Source organism: Drosophila montana, unplaced genomic scaffold, assembly GCF_035044405.1.
Source record: "Drosophila montana isolate Dmon_TW-CO22-7 unplaced genomic scaffold, ASM3504440v1 contig_2481_1, whole genome shotgun sequence".
NCBI lineage: Eukaryota > Metazoa > Arthropoda > Insecta > Diptera > Drosophilidae > Drosophila > Drosophila montana.
Genome location: NW_026997351.1, coordinates 339154 through 360136, shown reverse-complemented (window position 1 = coordinate 360136; position 20983 = coordinate 339154). Strand labels below are relative to the sequence as shown.

General features: G+C 42.9%; 1 protein-coding gene across 2 annotated transcripts in view; it reads left to right on the top strand.

Moving 5' to 3' along the window:
• spri (sprint) overlaps positions 1 to 20983 on the top strand; it is a 131002-nt gene that overhangs the window by 85078 nt on the left and 24941 nt on the right. Inside the window, exons 3-5 of one of the 2 annotated variants that reach the window (XM_064682248.1) lie at positions 1749 to 2480; positions 7881 to 8334; positions 20001 to 20210. In XM_064682248.1, the coding sequence (XP_064538318.1) occupies positions 1750 to 2480; positions 7881 to 8334; positions 20001 to 20210 (1395 nt within the window). In that variant the 5' untranslated portion in view covers position 1749. The remainder of the gene's footprint in view (positions 1 to 1748; positions 2481 to 7880; positions 8335 to 20000; positions 20211 to 20983) is intronic. The other variant, XM_064682247.1, reaches the window with a different exon arrangement.

The window sequence follows — 20983 nt, the reverse complement described above, 5'->3', positions numbered from 1 at the left end:
AATGTTTATAATTGCTTATCACTAGAAATTGTTGTTGTGCGCGAGTGTGCGAGTGTGTGTGCGTGTGTGTGTGTGTTTGTTTGTGGATTTATAAGTAGGGCATTCGCTGAGTGCTGACACATACCTAACTCGACCGAGTGGACTTCCTTTTGGGTGATTCAAATGATGTCCATGCCATATACAAAACGAAAAAGCAACAAAAACGTGAATAAATAAAAATGAAACATTTTCTCATATATTTTTGTATAAATTTTCAAGAAAATGAAATAGATACCACGCGCCGCACTCGCCTCACACACATAAGCAAAATTATTGTTAAAAGTTCAGAAAGCCGAACACAAAATATAAAAGACAATCATATTAAAATGCGACACAACGAATTTGAAATGCCCTAACAAATGTTACTAGTAAGTAACAGTCAGAAAATGCGTCTGAGTCTTCGAGCTCTTGTAGAATTATACTTATTATAAAATTAAGATAAAATGATTTATTTGTCACATTGCCTCCAGCTTGGAATAATTTGACAAGCAGTTAAATCGCGTAGCCTCTGCTTATCACACATAATATTTCAAATCCAATTGACAGCAAATTGTGCATTTAAGTGAACTGCCTGTTAAATTTTGACATGAACAAGCTAAAGTGCTTGTTAACATTCGGCAAGCTCCGAAGCTCACTTTAAAAGTTTGCAGTTTGTTTTTAATATTCTCAAAACATTTGCCTCGATTGCGTACATATCCAAGGAAATTCCACACGCAAGCGTGGAAAATTCGTGGAATTGTTTTTCTGTAACGAACTGAACATTTCTGTAAAAATGTGTTTTTAAATGGAAAATGCGCATCAATGCTTTTCATTGATACATTCTTTAAGTAAATAAATATATATATAAATAATTTTGGCGTTAAAGCTAAAACTGAGTTTCTAAGTTGCTGAGTTTCTAATGTGATATACACAAAAGTTGGGTTTATTAAAATGTAAGCTCTTTGCACTGAACTTAAGTGCCTGCCAAACTGCCTGACAAAGTTGTTAAGCCCCACCAAGCGAGAGAGAGAGAACGCAGAGAGCCAGTTGCAAACCCCCTTAAATCCAGCCACCCGATGGACGAGTGCTTGACAGGCATTCGACTTGGGGCGGGCAGTTGGCAGGTGTTGCCGCGCCGGGCTGTGAATCTATAAAAGCGTGTTGCATGGTGCGTCACATAATACGGTGCGACACAGCCCAGTCCCCAGTCCCCTGTCCCCCGTCCCCTGCCCCGCACCGCCCCGTCCCAACATTGTTTCGGCTTTGCCGCTTTTATTAGTAATAACATTTTGAAAGCCTCAACATGCTCGTTAAATTAAAATTCATGCTTTGAGTGCTGCGAGTGGTCGGATATGCGATATGCGATACCTAAACCCGGCGGCAGCCCACACACACTCGAATGGCAACGACCGACCGCAGCGGGGGGGCGGTGGGCCGGTGGGCCGGTTGACGAGCGGCGGGGGTGGGGATGGGGGTGGAGGCGTGTACTGCCCCGTGACAAATGATACGAACACGTTGGTGCGAGTATTAAATATCGAATTCAATAAAACTGATTGACACATGTCTCGAGTGTTGAGTGTTGCGCCTCAATTCCCTCAATTGAGTTGCAAGTGGCAAGTGGCAAGCAGCAAGTTGCAAGTTGTTGTTGTTGGTCTTCTTTTTGGTAGCATCATAAAAGTTTTTCCCGCACAGCAGCCAGCAGCCAGTTACCAATCCAGATAAATTTACAGCATGTCGCAGGAGCTAACGAGCACAGTGATGGCCAGCAATGCGGCAATGGAGGACACCTCCAAGGTGGAGGTGATTGTGTACACCAAGTCGGACAAGACGCTCAAGCAGAACATGAATGCCAAGGACGAGACGCTGCGTAAGCGCACCTCGTTAATTATAGTGCCACAGCAGGTGGACGACATGCTGGACACCGCCGTGGTGCAGCAGCAGCAGCAGCAGGAGCAGCAGCAACAGCAGCAGCCGCCGGAGAATGGCAATCGCAATTCCATAGCCAGCATGGATAGCTGCGTCTCGACCAACACCAGCCAGAGCAATCAGTCGAGCGTCAGCTCCAGCGCCAGCTCCAGCAGCAGCAGCAGCAGCAGCTCTGATGATGCGCATGCCGCCTATCAGGATCTACAGAATGGCAATGCTGGCGAGGATCTGGCTGTCATGCACTCGCACTCGCCCAGCTGCTCCAGCACATCGGAGTCGACCTCCTGCTGCAGCTCGGTCGACTATTCGCTGCGCGAGCAACTGCAGAATTTTGCCAATCGCTCGGATGAGGAGCAAGTGAAGTGTCTCAACGATTTGCCAACTGCCGCACAGCTGCTCAAGGGCATCGGCCTGCCCATGGACCAGAGGGCCAACAGTGTATCCGCACACTGTGATGCTCTGCTCAGTCCGCAGGAGGCGCCGCTGGGCCGGCGTTATGCCGAGGTGGCGCAGTTCAAGGCGCACGGCAAGCCCAGGTGAGTCCCGTGGCCCGCAGGTGTTCAAAGGAATCTGTCAAATTGTCAAACTTATTTTATTTTATTTAGCTTTAAAGGGTATCTGCTAGTCGGTTAGTCATCTGCAGGCTCGCCTGTCATATGTTTATTTACTGAAAACAAAATGCATTTAAAAAGTTTCTCCTTTTGGGAAAGTCCTTCGTCAAATTCCTGTGGGAACACTTTCAGTGAATTATGTTTTTAATAAATCAAATTTTACCTCACCTGAGCTCTACCTTTTTTTAATTGTTGCCTCGTTCTAATTTCTGTTAAATCACATTAGAACAACCCTCATGAAGTCTCAGCATCTCGTCTTGTGCTGCTCTCCCTTTTTTAGTAAATATTTATATATTTTACTTTGACTATTATTTTATCTATGTATATATTGTTGGTTTCTGAAACCAAGTTTTTACCATGTAATATATAAATATATATATATATATACTTCAACTTCTTATTGGCCGTACTTTAAATGCGACTCAACCAGCTAAAGTCTTAGCCTAAAAGCCTCCTCCTTCTTTTTTTTTTATATAATTTTTGACCTTCTGAACCTAGCCAAGCGACAGATTACTGGAAACATGATATACACCTGTAGCTGCTGCTTTCTTTTTTTCTAAAGATTTTATTTGTTTTATTATGCGATTTAAACAATCAGTCAGCTTTTTATCTCTATCAAGCCAAAGACTGTGAACTAAGGTATAGTTACAATGTTTTGTAGCTTATATGGTATTTATATTGAGGCTTATTTACAAGGAAGGGCATTGAGCACATAACACATTGAGGACACCCAATACTGTAGGGTATACAAATGGTTCGCCTCGCCTATTTTGATCTTCAGCCTCTCTGTGGAGCCCATATTCCCTTTTTCCTTACTACATACTCTAGCCTAGAATCTTCCGGTGTCTGGCAGCCTAGACTCTTAAAAATGAATTAAGTTCCTTGGTTTTTTTTTTATCGTGACATACCATGGAAGTGCATAGTTAGATCCTAGGTCGTTTAGTTGAGCCCATAATCCTTTTTTTAACTAATACACTCTCTAGCCTAGAATCTTCCGGCATCTTTGACAGCCTAGACTCTTGGACATTAATTTCATTCCTTCGTTTTTTTTTACAGCCCAATTAACTTATGACTGTGTACTTCATGCCCAATTGAACTACTTCGATATGCCTCACTATTTTTAGTTCCTTTCCTAGATTATTCCATTGGGAAACCTGTAATATTCCATATATATATAAACCGAAGGTTAAGCTGGTTCCCATTTTCTGGCGACCAATCTTCGACGACCTCATTGCCCTCAATAGCGAGCTAGCTAGTCTGTTGATCTAGACATCATTGTCCTTAGCAAGTTCTACTTATTTCCTGTCTTCTTTCTATTTTACTTTGTTAATTTAATGCCATGTCGCTTACCTGTGGCTCATTAGTGAGTCCTTTCGATTCGTCGCCCTTAGACAACTTGCTAGCACTTAATTGCACAGTTCCTTAGCTCCACTTTATAGCTTGCTATCTTTTAAATCAGTCTGCGCTGTGGTATATTTCCCAGCCAGGTCCTCTACCCTTTGACCTGTCTCCCTCTCCCTCCCTCGCCCTCGCCCTCGCCCTCTCTCGCTCAGGCTTCGAGCACTTTGCTGCCAACGCAGCGCATTGTTTCCGATACACTCGACGCGCTTGAACTAAACGATGTCAAATGCTCACTCAACTTGAGCGCTGCCAGCCACAAGCAGCGGCCCTTTTAAATAACTACACACACACACACACGCACGCCCTGCCTCTCCAGCATGTGTGTGTGTGTGTTGTCTTTCAACTCTTTCCTGCAGCCTGCTGGCTCCTTCGTCTTGCTGCACATGCATAATACACAACTTAATTAGTATTTCTACTTTATAGCACTCTCGACGAAGCAGCTGTTGGGCGACACAACCCTTCTTCTTCTTCTTCTTCTTCTTCTTTTTCTTCTTCTAGTCAGAGCTAAGCCCGAAATCTAATAATGGCACATTCCATACACGCATTGCCATTGCCACATTACCATATCAAAAACGACTACGGCTTGTGCATGCCCCACGGGCACAGACGGGCGCCCAGACTCCCCGTATCCCCCGCCTCTCAACAGTCCGCCGGGGCATAGCTCAAAAATGCAACGAGCTTATATACATATACATATGTATATACATGCGTGGAGTGTGTTGTTTATGAACTTTGAACATTTGTGTGCTCGAATTCTGTCAAAGCTCGCTCGACACCAGGCGCTGCAGCAGCTGCAGGAGGAGTCCTGTCAGGAGCAGTCCTGTCAATGCAAAGGGTACTCTATGGATTAGTGCGGCACTCGAGCTGCCTGCCACACCTTTCTCCAGCGACCCAGCCTGGCCATTGACAACTATGTTGAACTTTTTGAAAGCTGTCACAACTAATTTGCATAGAACCCGCACACACACTCGCACACACACACGCTTGCCCAGTCGAGGCTTTGGCAAACCCGCATAACTTCTCTGTAAAAACTCTCTGATCTGCCCTGCGCCCGCACATATTGTTCCATATTTGTTTTTGCTGCTGTGCTTTTGGGCTTTGATTTGCGCCCAACTCCCATTTTTTTCTCTTGTTTTTTCTCTTCGTTTTTTTTTTGACCAACAAATATTCATGGCATCAAAAAAGTTGTTTGCCACAAAGATTTTCTTTTTTGCATCAAAGTGTGAGAGTTTCGAGTTGCTGTTCGGCAAATCCCGCAGATGCCATTTAAGCCATAACACGCTTCAACTTGTGCATGTACCATGTACTATGTATTGACCAATAAGAGTGACGAAAATGCTCGACTTGCAGCTACCCTGTGCCCAGTTGCAGGCGGAAGTGCTCGCCTAGCTGCGCACACAAAAGAAATTTGACTCCTTCATAACATCTGCAACCTTTTGAAAGTCTACACATACCAGAAATCAGGACTCTGAAACGCCTACGATCAAGAATATATATATAGTATGTACCTTAGACATGTTGCAGCTGTCTCTTGTTATATAATTTATTTAATGGCATACAGAACCTGCTCAGCACTTAACATTGAATCTCGTGTTTATATTTATTCCCATCTGGCTTCATCTGGGTTTCTCATTTATCATTGCTCAGTGCCCAAATGTCTAGACTCTCGAGGCACTTGTTCTCTGGCCCATTCGTCTTATCCTGAAAAGCATATAACCATATAATCTGCTTGCTTTCAATTCGCTTGTCGCTTGTCCAACTTGACCCAGGCCCTAGTCCACAATTTGCCCTAGTCCCAGCTCTACGGAAGATGCCTAGATTCGCGCACACCTTCAACCACTCGCACACCCCTCACACACACACCCCGCAAACTGCAGCACATTTGCCACATTTTATCTTAATTGCCATGCGTTGGCAATTTACATGCGGCGCCACAAAGTATTCGCCGCTCTTGGCAAACAGTTGCCACGCAATATCCTTCAACTTTGTATACCCTGTAATCACATGATTGTTTATTGGTTGGCTTCTCCGATGCAGTCTGTCTGTCTATATAGTGCCGCTGCTAAACAAAATATATAAAAAGTACATAGTATTTATATGTGTATATAGCATACTTTGCATTTTCGCCCATATATCTACAACTCAACTACATAAATCCCCATTTTCATTGTAATTGTTCACTTGAATTCAATTTTATTTGAGCAAAAACTTGTCAAATTACATCTTCTGGCTTAGTATAGGGTATTTCCAAGTCGTGCAGTCTAATTCGCAACGTTTTTCTTTATTGTTTACTCGCATATTTTATTTGCCCTTCAAAAGTGCCTCGCAATTTATGCGTGCTTCAGTCTCTGATGTTGTATCTTATGGGTTTTTTTGTATACCCTTCTTAAGGGAACATTAGAAACATTTAAAATCAAATATATTCAGTTGAGGCCTTAAAAGCATTCAGAAGTGCTAGTCGTTGGCATGTCCCTGAAATATTTCCTCAGATTTCCTAAATCCTAAATAAAATAAATATTACTTCGAAGAGGTTGTTCTTTTTAATGGGCAAAAACCCTTTTATATATCGGTCTAGATTTAGCTGAACTAACCTAAGCAAATATATGTATATGCATAGTACATCTGAGTCTGGGCTTTATTACGATTGGCTAAAATGCTGTGCTGCTCTATAAAATATAGTTAGTATTTTTTAAGTTAACTCTGACAGACTCTAGTTTACATTCTTCGCTTCTATTCGGAATCAGCTTACTATATTTATATATCTATATATATTTATATATAATTGACAGACTGTTTGATTTGTGACTTTTTGCTGCAGCTCACGCCATTAAGAGGTTTTGAAAGGGGTTTCCACTTGCAAGTGTGAAAAATTGGTGGAAAAGGCTTGTCTAACATATTTCGGCTTGCAATCGGATGCGGCTCAAGCTCATTTCGAGTGATATAAAATTTCATTGGAGACAACTTCCCTTTGATGCCAATGTATATAATTTATGTAATTTTTGATCCATATATATATATATACTTATAAACAGGGAATCTTTCGCAAAGCCTGGCTCCATGCGTTATCTAGTCGTAAATAATATAAGTTTATATATATTAGAGTATTTAAATTTCGTGCATACTCTGCTAGTATGTTTTATTATTATTATTATTTCTGTTGTGTCCTTGGGCCTGCATACATTCTCGGCGACCCGACTAATTTCTCTAAGTGTTTTATTATCCGTTGCGTGTTCTTCTCGTTGTTGTTGTTGTTGCTCGTGTTGCTGCTTGTTTGTGTTAATTTGACATGATTATGTCAGAATGTTTGACAACTTGTCATATGGCGCAAAAATGCCTTGGCCCAAGTATGGCTCGGCAACTTTCTTGCCCCAGCTGTGCCGCCCACCCGGCGAAGACGTCCTGCGTCTCGTCGTCCCTTTGCCACGTCCTTGAAGCGGGGCGTCTCACGAGCGGAAGCGGAAGCACATGCCAGGCCAAAGTTTCACTTCCCATTCGCATTTTTTTTTCTCTCGCTTTTTCCATTTTATTTTCTTTCTTTTGCGGCATTCTTGTGGCAAATTCATTAATAACATTTTGCCGCCCCTTGCCGGCCCTTGACAGCGTCTAGAAATATTGTTAAAATGGCGTAAAATTGCCGCTTCTTGGGCGTCAGTTTGTGGCACGCATTCTGCCAGACACTTTGGCGGCACACAGAGCCTGTTTATGTGTAAAAAAAAATACAAAAAAATAGAAGGAGGACAGAAAAAAATGTGTCGCAAATTAACCTTTTGACAGCTGAGCCTCGAGACGGCAAGCGCTGACAAATGGCACGGGACGCTCGTCTCGTTTGCAAGGACCAAATGAAGTGTGCGCCGAAAAAAAAAAAATATATATTTAAAGCAGTTACCAATTTCCTTACTCACTTTTCTTTTCATCTTTTTGCAGAACAAGTGAACAGCTGACGCCTGCAGCTGCTGCTGCTGCTGCTGCTGCTGCTGGTGCTGCAGTTGGCGTTGCCACGCCCCAAACAGAGAAAACGGAGGCTGTTGTGAGTGCAGTCAAGAGCAGCAACAACAACAACAACAATAACAACAACAATAATGGCAGCGGCAACAATGCGCAACAGTCACAAAAATCTCAGCAACAACCGAACAACAACAACAACAACAAATTGAATGGCCAATCAAATGTCAGCCCGAACAACAACAACAACAACAACAACAACAACATGACGCCCACCAGCCAGGTGGACGGTAAGCACGGCGACTGTCGACGCAGCAGCAGCCTGGAACCGGATGCCGAAGACGTTGTCGACCTGGCACATGGCGGCGCCTTCGAGGACGACACACAGGCTCTGCTGCCCAAATGCGCGCGCCGCTCAAGAGATGAGCTCAGTCAGGTGAGTCGAAAGCCAAATTATCATGTTCAACCAGAGACAATGCAATACCCTGCTAGACATACATATAGGCCAAAGGTGCTATGAAAAGTACCTTGCAGATAAGTTGGGATTATGGTCAAGTTTAGGAATGCAAAGTTTGCAGCAGATATCTTGAAAACCAAAAAAGTTTTCCCTACAAATTCATGTTTGAACGATTCTTCCTAGAGAGAGCTATATGATATAGTAATCCGATCTTGATAAGATATTGCTGCTATCAAGTTTCATTTAGATAAACAACTTCGTTTTTGAATGACTCTCCCTAGAGAGCTATGTCCGATATTGATAGGATTTTGCTTATATATGGGAAGCATTTGGAGTATTTGTTTAGAGTATCTAGAATCCCATATTAGAGTTCCATGCGCAAAATCATTATTTTCCAAGAGATCTATATACGTATTATAGTCGTCCGATGTGGACAAGATTTATCTGGTTGGAATATATATATCAACTTGACTCTTGATACTGATCAGGAATTCATACATATATGTATCTCTGGGGTCGAAAATGTCAACAAGAGCATTCAAATGTATCTAAACACTTAGTTGGATAAAATAGAAAGCTGGATATGCTACAAATAATAATGCTCGAATCGGAAGTGCCCGTCTAAGAGATGCCCTAGGCTCAGCGCCAAGCTTTTGTTATGATTACAGGGTATACAAATGGACTTTACTTTATAGATTACATATATGCATAGCTGAAACCTAAGAATTGTTTTACTTGCATGCTAATGCTTATGCTGATGCTTATGCAAGTGCCCAGCTTTGGTTTTATGTGATTGGAAATCACTTGGCAACTGTGCCACAGAGAGGGAGAGAGAGAGGGGGGGGGGAGAAAGGGAGTGAGGCAATTGTGTGTGGGCAACTGTTTGAGCATATTGATGAGCTGAGTTTTGTATTTGTCGCACTATTCATATGGGTTTTGCCCGGCACTGTGCCCAGCCCGGCCCGCGCTCGAACCGTAGGCAGCCTTTGTGGTGGCCGCTGCTTGCCGCACGCAGTCAGTCAGTGCCACAGTAAGTGGCAATTACGCAAGCTGCCAATGGGCCATCAGCAGCGGCAGCCAGCGCCAGTTACCACTCCTTTTGTCCCTTTGTCCTTTTGTCCTGTTGTCCTGTTGTATGTGGCACTCATTCATTCATAATTTGCTACGTGTTGCCATGCCAGCCATAATAATCATAATGCTGCTGCTGCTGCTGTCGTTGGTGCTGCCATAAAGTGTGCATCAAATGATGCCCATTTCGAGAGAAATAAAAATTACAATACACGTTCGCTGGTCTCACGTGATTCCCTTTGACATGTTTGAGACCCAACACTCGAATAGCCTTACCCCATTATGGCTTCATTATTTACATGCATTCGTGCGTGCTGTGTGCTGTTTTTCATTAATAATCCTGTGAATCCTTTTACCATCAACAACGGCATCATCGTCGTCATCATTAAAAGCGACGCCTCTTTTCTAATGTCTGACAGGAAATTACAGCCAAGGCGCCGCCTAATATGAATAATGAAGCACTCTACGCTCCACCCACAAAACTCTTTTTGACAAGTCAATTTACTAGTTAATTTGATATGCCAGCACCGCCCAGCCCCGCCCCGCCCAGACCAGACCCGAGCACACCCGAGCAGACCAGACCAGACCGAAGCGATCCACCTTCCACAATCCAGAGTTTGCTCATGCGTTAAGCATGCAGCTGCATGCTGTCTATAATTGCTTAATAATGCGTTAGATTGCAAGCATATTGAAGCTGAGGGCATTGTTGCCAAACTTCTTCAACTATTCGCACGTTGCAAGGTTGCCAGACTGCTGAAAGCAACTACTTAAACAGCTGGCAACTCTGCCATCGTTGCCAAACTTCTGACACTACTTATACGATCGCATTTCAATTGCTCTCAATTTGTGCTCTAGTTTTTTGGGCGTTGTTGCCAAACTTTCCAATGATAACAAACATGCGTAATTGCAAGCATATTGAAGTCAAAGAGTTATTGCCAAACTTCTTTAAGTACTTTGACAGAGGCGAGCTTTGTGGTTAGACTTCGTGTCTGTGATATTCCTTTATAAGGGCAGCACAATGTCAATGTCAATGTTAAATATCATGTACCAAATAGATAAATTAAGTGTTTGCTTTTAATAATTCGGTGATGTGTTGTTGCCAATCTTCTTAAAGTACCGAAATCGCAACGTTGCCATACTTCATGCACTGCAAAGTAAGCAATACATATTTAAAATATCTGCTTAACAAACAGATAAAACCAGTTGCGGTTTCTAAGACTGCAATTACTGCGTTGCCGAACTTCAGGTGCTGCAAAGTAGGCAATACAAGGTCGTCGCTCAGGCAAATGTGCAAGTAAATTAAACTTGTCATCCACTAAAAAGAGATCGACACATACAAAACTTTAACTTTGCAGCTAATGCGCTGTTGTCCAACTTCATAGAGTACCTATAGACCCGGAACGTTGCCATATGTCATGCGCTGCACAGTAAACATAATGCAACATATATTAAAAATATCTACTTTAAACAATACTTAAATCAAGTTGCGGCCTTTTTATCAAACAATTCTCAGACTGCAATTGCTGCGTTGCCAAACTTCAGGCGCTGCAAAGTAGGCAATATATTTGCCCTCTCGACCGCGTTGCAAGTAATTTAGGTCTGTCAATTTTGTCTTTGTGCTCGTTCGAGTGCCGTTGGCCAAGTTCAAAGTCAAAAACCAAATGAGAACTTACAAGCTATTAAGTTTCTATATACTGAATATATATATGCATGTATTCGAGCTGGGCAACCACAAACGTGTGGACTGTCTGGACCGCTTTGAATACAAACCGAAGGCAGACACATGTTCACATTTTAATTTGTGTTGCATTTCCTGTTGCATTTGGCAAACGGCAACACACACACACACAGAGAGAGAGAGAGAGAGGAGCAAGGACAAACATCTTCGTTGTCTCGACTGCCGCATAAAATATTGATTTCAATGGGCTTCAGTTGACCAGTCGAGACACAGGAAAAGCAACAGCAGCGGCAGCAGCAGCTGTGGCAGCTGTGGCCATGCCACAAGCGGCAGCCAGCCAACAATTTTGCTCTGCGTTTTTCGGCCATTTATGAATATTCAATAAAAACAACAGCAACAACAACAACGGCAACAAGCGTTGCCGATAAAAGTGTCTGCTGCGCGTTGCCATAACCACAGACAGCTTCAGTGCAACAACAACAACAACTCGAACAACAACAACTTGCAACACATGAGCCGCTTGCCGCCGCCGCTGCTGCACGTTGTGTCTGCCTGTGGAAAGTTTTTATCGCTAGCCTGTGGCACTTGGAGGCTGTAGGGGAGGGCTGCTCAACTTTATTACTTTCATTATGCTTCAACCCTGCTGCTGGCATGTTGCCCATGCCCCAACCTGCCCGCCCAGCCGCTGGCCCACCTTTCATGGAGCTAACCAACCCCTCCAGGCAGAGTCCATAAACAAGTTTCGAGTCTAATCTGCAGCTGCGGGCCATGTCCAGGTGCACGTGTACTAATTGCAGCGGTATTAGTGGCGCTTTGTCAGGCGGCTTACAGCCACGCCCCCGGCCACAAAAGGCGCCCCTTTTGGTCAGCTTCATGTTGAGCTTGTCATGTCAGTCGTTGTCCTGGCTTTGACTGTGACTCTTGGCATTCCTTTCTTTTTGTTTTTTTTCCTGTTGTCCAGGCAACATGTTTACTGATGCCAGCCGCAGGATATGAAAGCCAGCAGCAGACAGGCAGAGACAGGACTGCAGCCAGCTCGGACGCAGCTTTAAAGCAGCCTCTAATGAAGTGCGGCCCACCCAAAAAAAAACAAAAAACAGAAGCAGAGCAAAACAGTTCATATTTGGTTTTTCGGTACAACTCCGGCTCCATTTCCATTGCTGGCCGAACTCAACTCGCAATTCGAAAGACGCGTCTGGCCAGCTTGAAGTTTGTCACTCCATTTGATGCGATGTGTTGTGGCCTTGTGGTGGGTCGCACAGCCCCGGTGTCATGTGGCAGACTACTCGACTCCACGACTCCACGACTCCACGATTCCTCGACTCCTTGACTCCTTGACTCCTTGATGATGCCTTCAGCGCCTTGGTGCGCCTAATGGCACTGACTTTTTGACAGCCACTCTCGGGTAAGTTTCCTGTGTCGAGAGTCGCCCATGTCCGGTTTCTTGTGTCCTTTTCGCACCTACCCTTACACTTGACGGTCGCTGCAAAAACATTTGTCTGCGTCTCGCCGGTGGCCAATTTTATGGCCATAGATTTTATGTGCAGCTTATTACTTGGCTTCAATGTTGATTGTATTTGATTTTGGCTAAGGGATAAATCCTCTTATTGCCGAATTACGATTAGTTTTTGTGCTTTTACATGCCTATTTAAATTGTAGAAGCTCTTGTTAAAGTTTTCCAGCTTCCGCTTTTGCCAAATTTCAATATTTTACGACTCAATCTGCAATTTATTTAGCGGTTGCCAAACTTCATGCAGCGACGTCGTCAAATTTCATTTGCCAACTCCGTTTATTATGTTTTCAAATGGTATTGCTCATTTTTATGTATATAAAAAACTACAGTTGCATTCAAGCTCTACACTGTTGCCAAACTTCATGCGGCATTGCTGCCAAACTTCACCAAAACGCTATTTGCTATGCTTAAAATTCGGAACCAACTACCTACGCTTGAGTATTTTGTATTTACACAAAATCAAATGAAAAAATCATTGCATTTTTGTAAAATTTCAAGCAGCAGCGTTGCCAAACTTCACGCCATTTATTTCGTATAGGATACAAGAGCTAAGATTTCTTAATTTAATTAACTAAACTTAAAATCATTTGATTGTGGCATTTTCGACTGTTAACATTTTTGTCAAATTTCATGAAGCAGCATTGCCAAAGTTCCAAACTCATGTTGAACAGTTGCCCAACTACAGACCGCAGCGTTGCCAGACTTCACAGAAACGCCGTTAATTATGCATTCATAGTGCGGCTGTCCAACAAATCGACAACATGTCAACATCGCGCTTCAATTAGCCAGCGCCAGCATCGCATTTAGGCTGCTCTCTAACACACTCACACGCACACACACAGGCACTCTGACAGACATGGAACAGGACATTGGCAGTCCTTCTGCCTGCTTTGATCCGTCGACGAAACTAAACACGCAGACAGGACGCACTGGCAAAGGCAAAGGCACAATCACATACATATGTCACCCAGCTGGCAAATGTTGCACTGTCTGTTCCCAAGGCTCAAATGCTGCTGATGTTGCTGCTGATGTTGCTGCTGTTGTTGCTGTTGTTGTTGCTGTTGCTGTTGTTGTTGCTTTTGGCGCAGTTGTTGGCATTGCGGTTTTTGGCCGCCGCTGTTGCTGCCATTAAATGTAATTCTCTGTGGTTTTTATGGTTTTTTAAAACATTCAACAACATTTTACGTGGCTGCCATTTATCTTTTATTTCGGCACTCACTTCAGCTGCTCCCCAACCCCCCCCTTGGCTGCCGGCAGCTTCAGCTTCTGCTGCTGCTGCTGCTGCTACTGTCATGTCCCTTGCCGTGTCGCCCAGCACGTTCTATTTGCTGCTGTTGTTGTTGTTGTTGTTGCTAGTTGTGTGTTGCCGCTGCGCTGCGTCAGGCAATAATTCAGTCTCGAGTGCAATATGGCGGCTGCACACACACACACGACTACACTCACACACACACACACACGCACACGCACACTCACTCGCACACACACTCACGTGCGCTGCTTTTGTGCTTATCTCGCTCACCTTTTGTCAAACTATTAGCAAAGCACACCGTGCACAGTGGGCTGCAAATGTGAACTGAACTCATATGATATGCTATTTAAAGAGCTTTTTAAAAGAAAATATGTAGCATTAATAATAAAACATATCAAATGTATTTATACGCCTCTTGATAGATATCAAGATATCTACTTTTTACTCCGATTCCGAAACGTGTCTATATTTGGCTTTATTTATAACTCAGCCACTAATTCCGACTCAGACTTAGGCTAATAATAATACAATCGTCAGTCGAAAGCCTATATTTTTACTGCTGGAAATTTGGTTTTAATTGTGGAAACTTAAACTATATATATTTTATTTTCTATTGAAGCTATTCAAACCAACTTGAAATCAAAATATTAACCAGCCCCAGATAAGAGTAAATAAATACATGGATTCCCAGGTATTTTGAAAGCTCGAGAAAAATGCATAAGTTTAATCGTAACAAATTTCAGCATCTTAATTCAATCAACTTCAGTTCGGATATTGAAGGGATACGTAAATCTTGAACTTTAAATTTTTAACATAATTTTTTCTATTGCTATTTTTAAACTATTCCCAATCGAAAGGCAGGCAGAAAGAATATATAATTCCTTAATAAAAAGATTAAATATTTACGCCTTGTCAGAGAACAGAACAAAAGAGACAACTGAAAGCTTAAACGACGAAAATAAATTTTAAAAAATATATTTCATATGTATTTTACCGTATAATAAGAAACGTCCTCCAGAATCAGCTGTGAGAAATTGATTGGAAAACATATGGAATTCCTGCTGAAAATACCAAAATTTAAATGAGAGTAATTTTTTTTCTAATTCAAGACCTGCTGCAAATCGAGACCAAGCTTTAATTATATGAACTCATATACTTTAATGATTTGCCGTCAAAAATGCAATTCGGAATAGCTTTTACTCGAAGACCTGCTGCAAATCGATACCAAAGTTTAATTAGCTTGAGTTATATAAGTTAATTATTTGCTGTCGAAAATGGATTTCGGAACATCATTTCTTTTACTTGAAGACTTGCTGCAAATCGAAACCAAATCTTCACTTATATAATTTTGTGATTTGCTATCGAAAATGAAATTCGGAATATCATATATTTTACCCCAAGACCTGCTGAAACATTAAACCACAATTCAATCACATTGATTTATATAATTTTATGATCTGCTCATCTGAATTGAATTCAGATAATCATTTCTCGTACTCCGAGAGATGCCGAAAATCGAAACCAATGTTTAATTAGATAAACTTGTATCATTTTATGCTCCCAGACATGATGAAAGTGGAGACCAAAGTTTAATTACGTTGACTTATATAAATTAATTATTTGCCAGATTGAGTTTAATCAGACGCAGCAGCTGCTCTTCCATCGTCATCGTCCTCCATCTCTGCACTCTACCCTATCAATTTCCATTGTCTTTTTCGTTTGCGCTCGCTTTTTCGACATTTGTCGCATTGCAAATATTTCATTGCATACTTTTGTGCGGTCGCCATATTGGTTGCGTGCGCGTGTGTGTGTGTGTGTGTGCAGCAAATTTGTTGCGCAATTTATTAGAGCATGTCCACACACCCCACCCTCCCCTCGCTGCACAGGTAAATGCATTGCAGCTAGTCTGGCTAGAGTGTTGAGATATTATTATTTGTCGTATGGCTGGGAATTTGTACATTGGCATTGAATTTCGGTTTTGTCGAAATTGTTGCCAATATTGGAAAACTAAATATTAGCTGGCAGCGCCAACAGACAGCCAAATATTTAACAAAAGGTGCGCCAGCCAGGAGAGAGTCTTGGGATGGAGTGGGGGGTTGCCAGCTGCAACATGGCATCAATGGCGATTTTCATTTTCAGCCGCCGGCAACGGAAGTCAACTTACTTTCGTTGTCTGCCGGCAACAACAACAGCAACAACAACAACAAGAACAAGAACGACGACGTCTGCGTCTCTGTCTGCTGCTGCTTTCTGACCCTGAAATGTCTGCTAAGGAGATACACTGCTCCAAAGCTTGAGTCGCTTCAGCTGCTCCACAGCTGCTGCGTCTGCTCCAGCTCCAGCTCCAGCTCCGGCTCCGGCTCCGGCTCTGGCTGTTTGTCTGGCCGCGCCGCTTGGCTGGCCATTGTGTTGCAGTCGCTGTTGCAGACGAGGTTGAAGCGCCAAAATTTTTTAAAGTCGCGACTGTTTGCTTAACATTACGCGTAGACAGCCTGAGCCGTGCCCCCAGCCCAACCGCCGCCCCCCCCCCCCCCCTTCCTTTTCGCCCAAAATCAAACACATTTTGCTGGCACACATGCGACCAGGCAGCAACCCCCAGTGGCACTTGCAAATGCAGTCGGGCTACTTAGAGAGTTATTTTTTTTTTTGGTTTCCAGGGGTTGCTAGCAGCAGCAGGCGCTCTTTAAATACATATATGCGAGTGTGTGCGTGTGTGTGTGTGTGCGGCAAATCTGTAAACAAATGAGAGCCTGGGCTAACTTAATAACTAACGCATTATTTGCTGACTGCTTGCAAGAGGAGTCCTGCTACCAAATAGTTTTTTTGGCCAGCCAGGAGGCGTGCCTGCATATACATACATATAGACACAGATACATGCACAAAAAACAGGACTCGTCTCCTTAATAAGCAATACTTAAGACTTAATGCAGAGCATAAAATATGCGCAGCATTTACCTCACAGAGCAGCTCCAGCTTGTTTGGGCTGGGGGGGGCAGCCCCATAAGGGTTGTCCCGTCGCAACCGCAGCTCGGGCTCCCTTTTTTTTACTTTGCCGGTTTTCGTCGTGATTTTTGATTTAAGCATAATTTTGCAACATTCTCGTCGCTTGGCGGGACGTCCTGCTGTGTCCTGCTGTGTGCGCTCTTTGAAATATTTCCAAACGTTTCTTCAAGGGATTTGCGCAATTTTCCCTTTTTTTTTTTTTGTCATTCCCTCCGGCCCCCCTTTGTCATAATGTTGTCTGTCTCGCATTTAAATGCTCGGCAAATAAACAGGCAACATTTTGCAGCATTTCCATTGCCATTGCCGTTGCCATTTTCCATTTCCATTTTCCATTTCCATTTCAATGCGTTTCGTTGTCTTGAGATTCTTGTTACGCTTCGTTTCGCTCTCATCTCATTTCCGACTCTTGGCAACGCCGCGTATGATTAATGCCGCGAAAAGGTCAACAGAGGGAAGAAAAAAAAACCCGTTTAATAAATGACATCAAAAATTAAAACTCGCTGCTGGAGCGTAAATCAAATTTCTATTTGCACACAGATACCAATGATACACATCTATATAGATACAGATACACACATATATATATACTCACACACACACACAAGTAGATGCTCAAGGTGTGTGTGGGCGGCAGGCCAACCTAATTTGACAGTCGGCCAGAAATAACTCAATTAGTGTCGCGACCTTTTTGCGACCCTGCTGCAAGTTTTTACAAGGCCCAAAAAAAATATATATACATATAGATAGGTATGTATATATGTATATGTATATATATATATATATATATATATAGGTATTTATAAAAAAGGGCAACCCTATCCGTGACGTTGTTAGCGGTAACGATTGCGTGGGCTGAGGCCTCTAGACCTTGGCTTGAGCAAGCCGCCAAGGCCACTTGACTTTTTTTTAATACGACATCTGGAGTAGCAGTACGTGTAGATACCCTACCCCTATAGCTTATAGAGTTGCTTGCTATCGCATCATTTCATTGACATTCAGCTTGAATTCTGTAGAGATTCGACTATTTGATCGATACTCCAGAAGTTCTTTATAATTTGAATTCTATTTCGATCTTAAGTTTGTCGTATTGAAGCGAAGTTTCGTAGAGATTTCAAGTATTCTTTGTGAAGTATACATTCTTTTTTCTCAAAATTCGCTGAATAGAGTTATAGATATTACATAGACATTTTAAATATCATTCTGAAGAATATCTTTTTTGTTTAAATAAATATATAAATATTATATGTTAACTAAAAATCGAACTGCCTTAATCCTTGAAAATTAGTGAAACTTCATATAAATTAAATTTTTTATTGATTCCTAGCCAAAATGTGATCTAGCCAAGATGGCAATAATTGAGGTCCTAGGTATTTGTATTTTAGTGCTGGATCGAACTCCAAAGTTCTTGATTTTGAGCAAAAATCTTAGAGAAATATAGTTTATTTTGGGTTGCGCTACGATTTTGCTTTGTAACAATTGATTTAAATGAAGGCTCGAGTTATGGTTAGAAATAAATTGTAATTGTAATAATAAAACAGTTTTGCCTTTATTTAACTACCATGTTTATAATAACTATATTATTTAGACAGCTACCGAAATAAAAATGATATTCTTCGCGCTCACAAATCGTGAGGGTATAAAGCGGGTTGATTGAGTTAGCTGCTGCTTTGCGCCCAAACCATGTAAGAGATATACATGGACTCTTCGCTTTGTGGGCATGAACTTGTTTCTGTGTACTCAAAATTTGCATTTGCATAAGCTGCTGCCCTGTTGCCTTGGCATCAATTTGGCATCGCTTACACTTGGCAAACATAATGCTCGACACACACACACACACACACTGAGAGAGAAATGGGGGTGCACACTCGAAGCCCCTTAGCCCATCTCCCCTACTCCGGCTCGGGCTGCATTTTCCGACCGGGGCGCACAAAAGTGTGCTATGGCAATGTAAGAGGCCTCGACATGAGCGCTGCCCGGAATAAAAACTCAACTTCAAAAGACCGCCCACGGCAATTTTCAATTAAAAACGCCTACGCGAATGCTATAGAAATTTTTCGGTTTCATTTTGGGAGAATTGTGTAAAAATGCCGCAGGATGCTGCGTTGGTTGTTTGGCGGAATGCTTTTGCTTGGCCAGACGCCCGCGGGCTCTTTTATCCAAGTTGTGCCCCAACAAATTTTGATGGCACGACATGAGATTGCACTCAAGATTTGACAGTGCCGGTGTGCGTATGTGCGTGTCAGTGTGTGTGCTTGTGTACTCTTACAAGAGTGGAGCTCTGAATATGGCCATCAGCTATATGTCAAGCAGACTGCGTATGTAAAGCGTTCACAAAACAAGCGAATGTCCTGGCCCTGGATTTGGCGTGCCAGCCAGCTTGAGTAGTGCTCGAAAACGCAGCTAAATGGGGTCGAGTATGCTGTTGTCTAGCCCCTTGTTAGCTCTATGTGGAAGGTTTTAACAAAAAGACAGCTCGTGCAGCCCTGGCTTTGCACTCTATGCTGTTGTCTAACCTCTTGTTAACTCTGCTTTAGCTAAAAAGTGGCTGCTGTAGCCCTGGCGTTGCCCTATAGATAGCTGCAATAGTGCATTTTGACTTTATCATACGATTTTTTAACAGTTAAAGCAATATTAGCCCTGGTTTTGTTTGACAGCCTAGACTATAGGCACATATCTTGTAATTTGATTTAAAAGCAGCTAAGGATGGCTCTGTTAAGTTTTCTTAAGTGTAAATATACAGAGCTGTAGGTTACAGCTCATTGCAGCCCTGGCGTTGTATGACAGCCCAGGGCTGAAGTTAAGGTACTTAGCTACACTAGCTTGTATTTATATACATATTTCATTGCTTAAAGCAGCCCTGGGCTTGCATAACAGCTCTGTACTACTTGTGGCTGCCTTTTCAAGCTGATTGCAGCCCTGGTTTTATATGACAGCTATGCTTAAAGCTAAAGCTATGCTTGTTTTTTCTTTTTTTTCCCAAATATGCCTTGATCTGCTCCACATTAACAAACATATATCATTGAGTGTGCCCAGCTGTCAAATACGCATGTTAAGTTAAATGGTTTTCCCTATTAGTTAAGGTTAAACCCCCTTTTGATAAAACTTGCACTTACTGTCATTTCCATTCTTTACAGTCACGCACATCTCTAGTCTCCAGCTCGGAGGGCGGCATTTTGGCCGAGGGCGAAACATCTAGCGAGGAGAGCTCCCGTGATTCCAGCGACAATTCGCCGCCCTGTGATTTGGGATTGATGGAAAGATTGCTGCTAACGCATCCCATGTGGTTTCTGCCCGGCATACAGCGTTCCGGTGCCGTACATTTGCTCCAGGGCAAGGAGGAGGGGGTGAGTGCCATCGAACGATAATTATGCATTTTATTGATTTCGTTTAATGAGACAATTGCCGGCGTGTGCAAAATATGTAAATAAACAAATTGTGGACGGCGGGCAGCGGGCAGCGGGTAGCGGGTGAATAAATCAGCAAACACATGTGACCACAAAATTTGCACACAATTTGCAAACCAAAGACAAAAAGCAGTTAACAAAAAAAAAAAAAAAAAACACATTGCATACAAACAGGCGCATTTACATATACAAATTGCAATCAATTAACGGATAACTGACGGGAGTGGGCGTGGCAAAAGTGTGTGTGGGATTGGGAAATCGGGATTCGTGGTGGTGCGTATCCTGTACAAATACACACAGATTCATTAATATTACGGCAGCGACAACAATGCGAAGCCCTTTTAATTGTAAATGTATAAAGATAAACAAAGAAATGTTGCCAGGACTCGGCCAGGACTCGCGCCGCTGCTGCGCTTGCAAATTCATTGAAATTTATCCTGGCCACCAGCAAAAGGCAGACAACGCTGGTGCGGGCCCCCAAATGGTGGGGGCCACATGACAAAGGCGACGAGAGACAATAGCCAGCCAATGGGATTTGCAGAGCGTCGTCTAGGTGGGAGTCCTTCCTTCCCGAGGGACTGGGCGCTGGGTGCTGGTCATTTTGTGATTCAAGGCGCTTTGCATAGACAATTGAAATGACGACAACGACGACGACGACGAGGACGACGAGGACGAGGACGAGGAGGGGAATAGGGAAAACGGCCAACAAATTG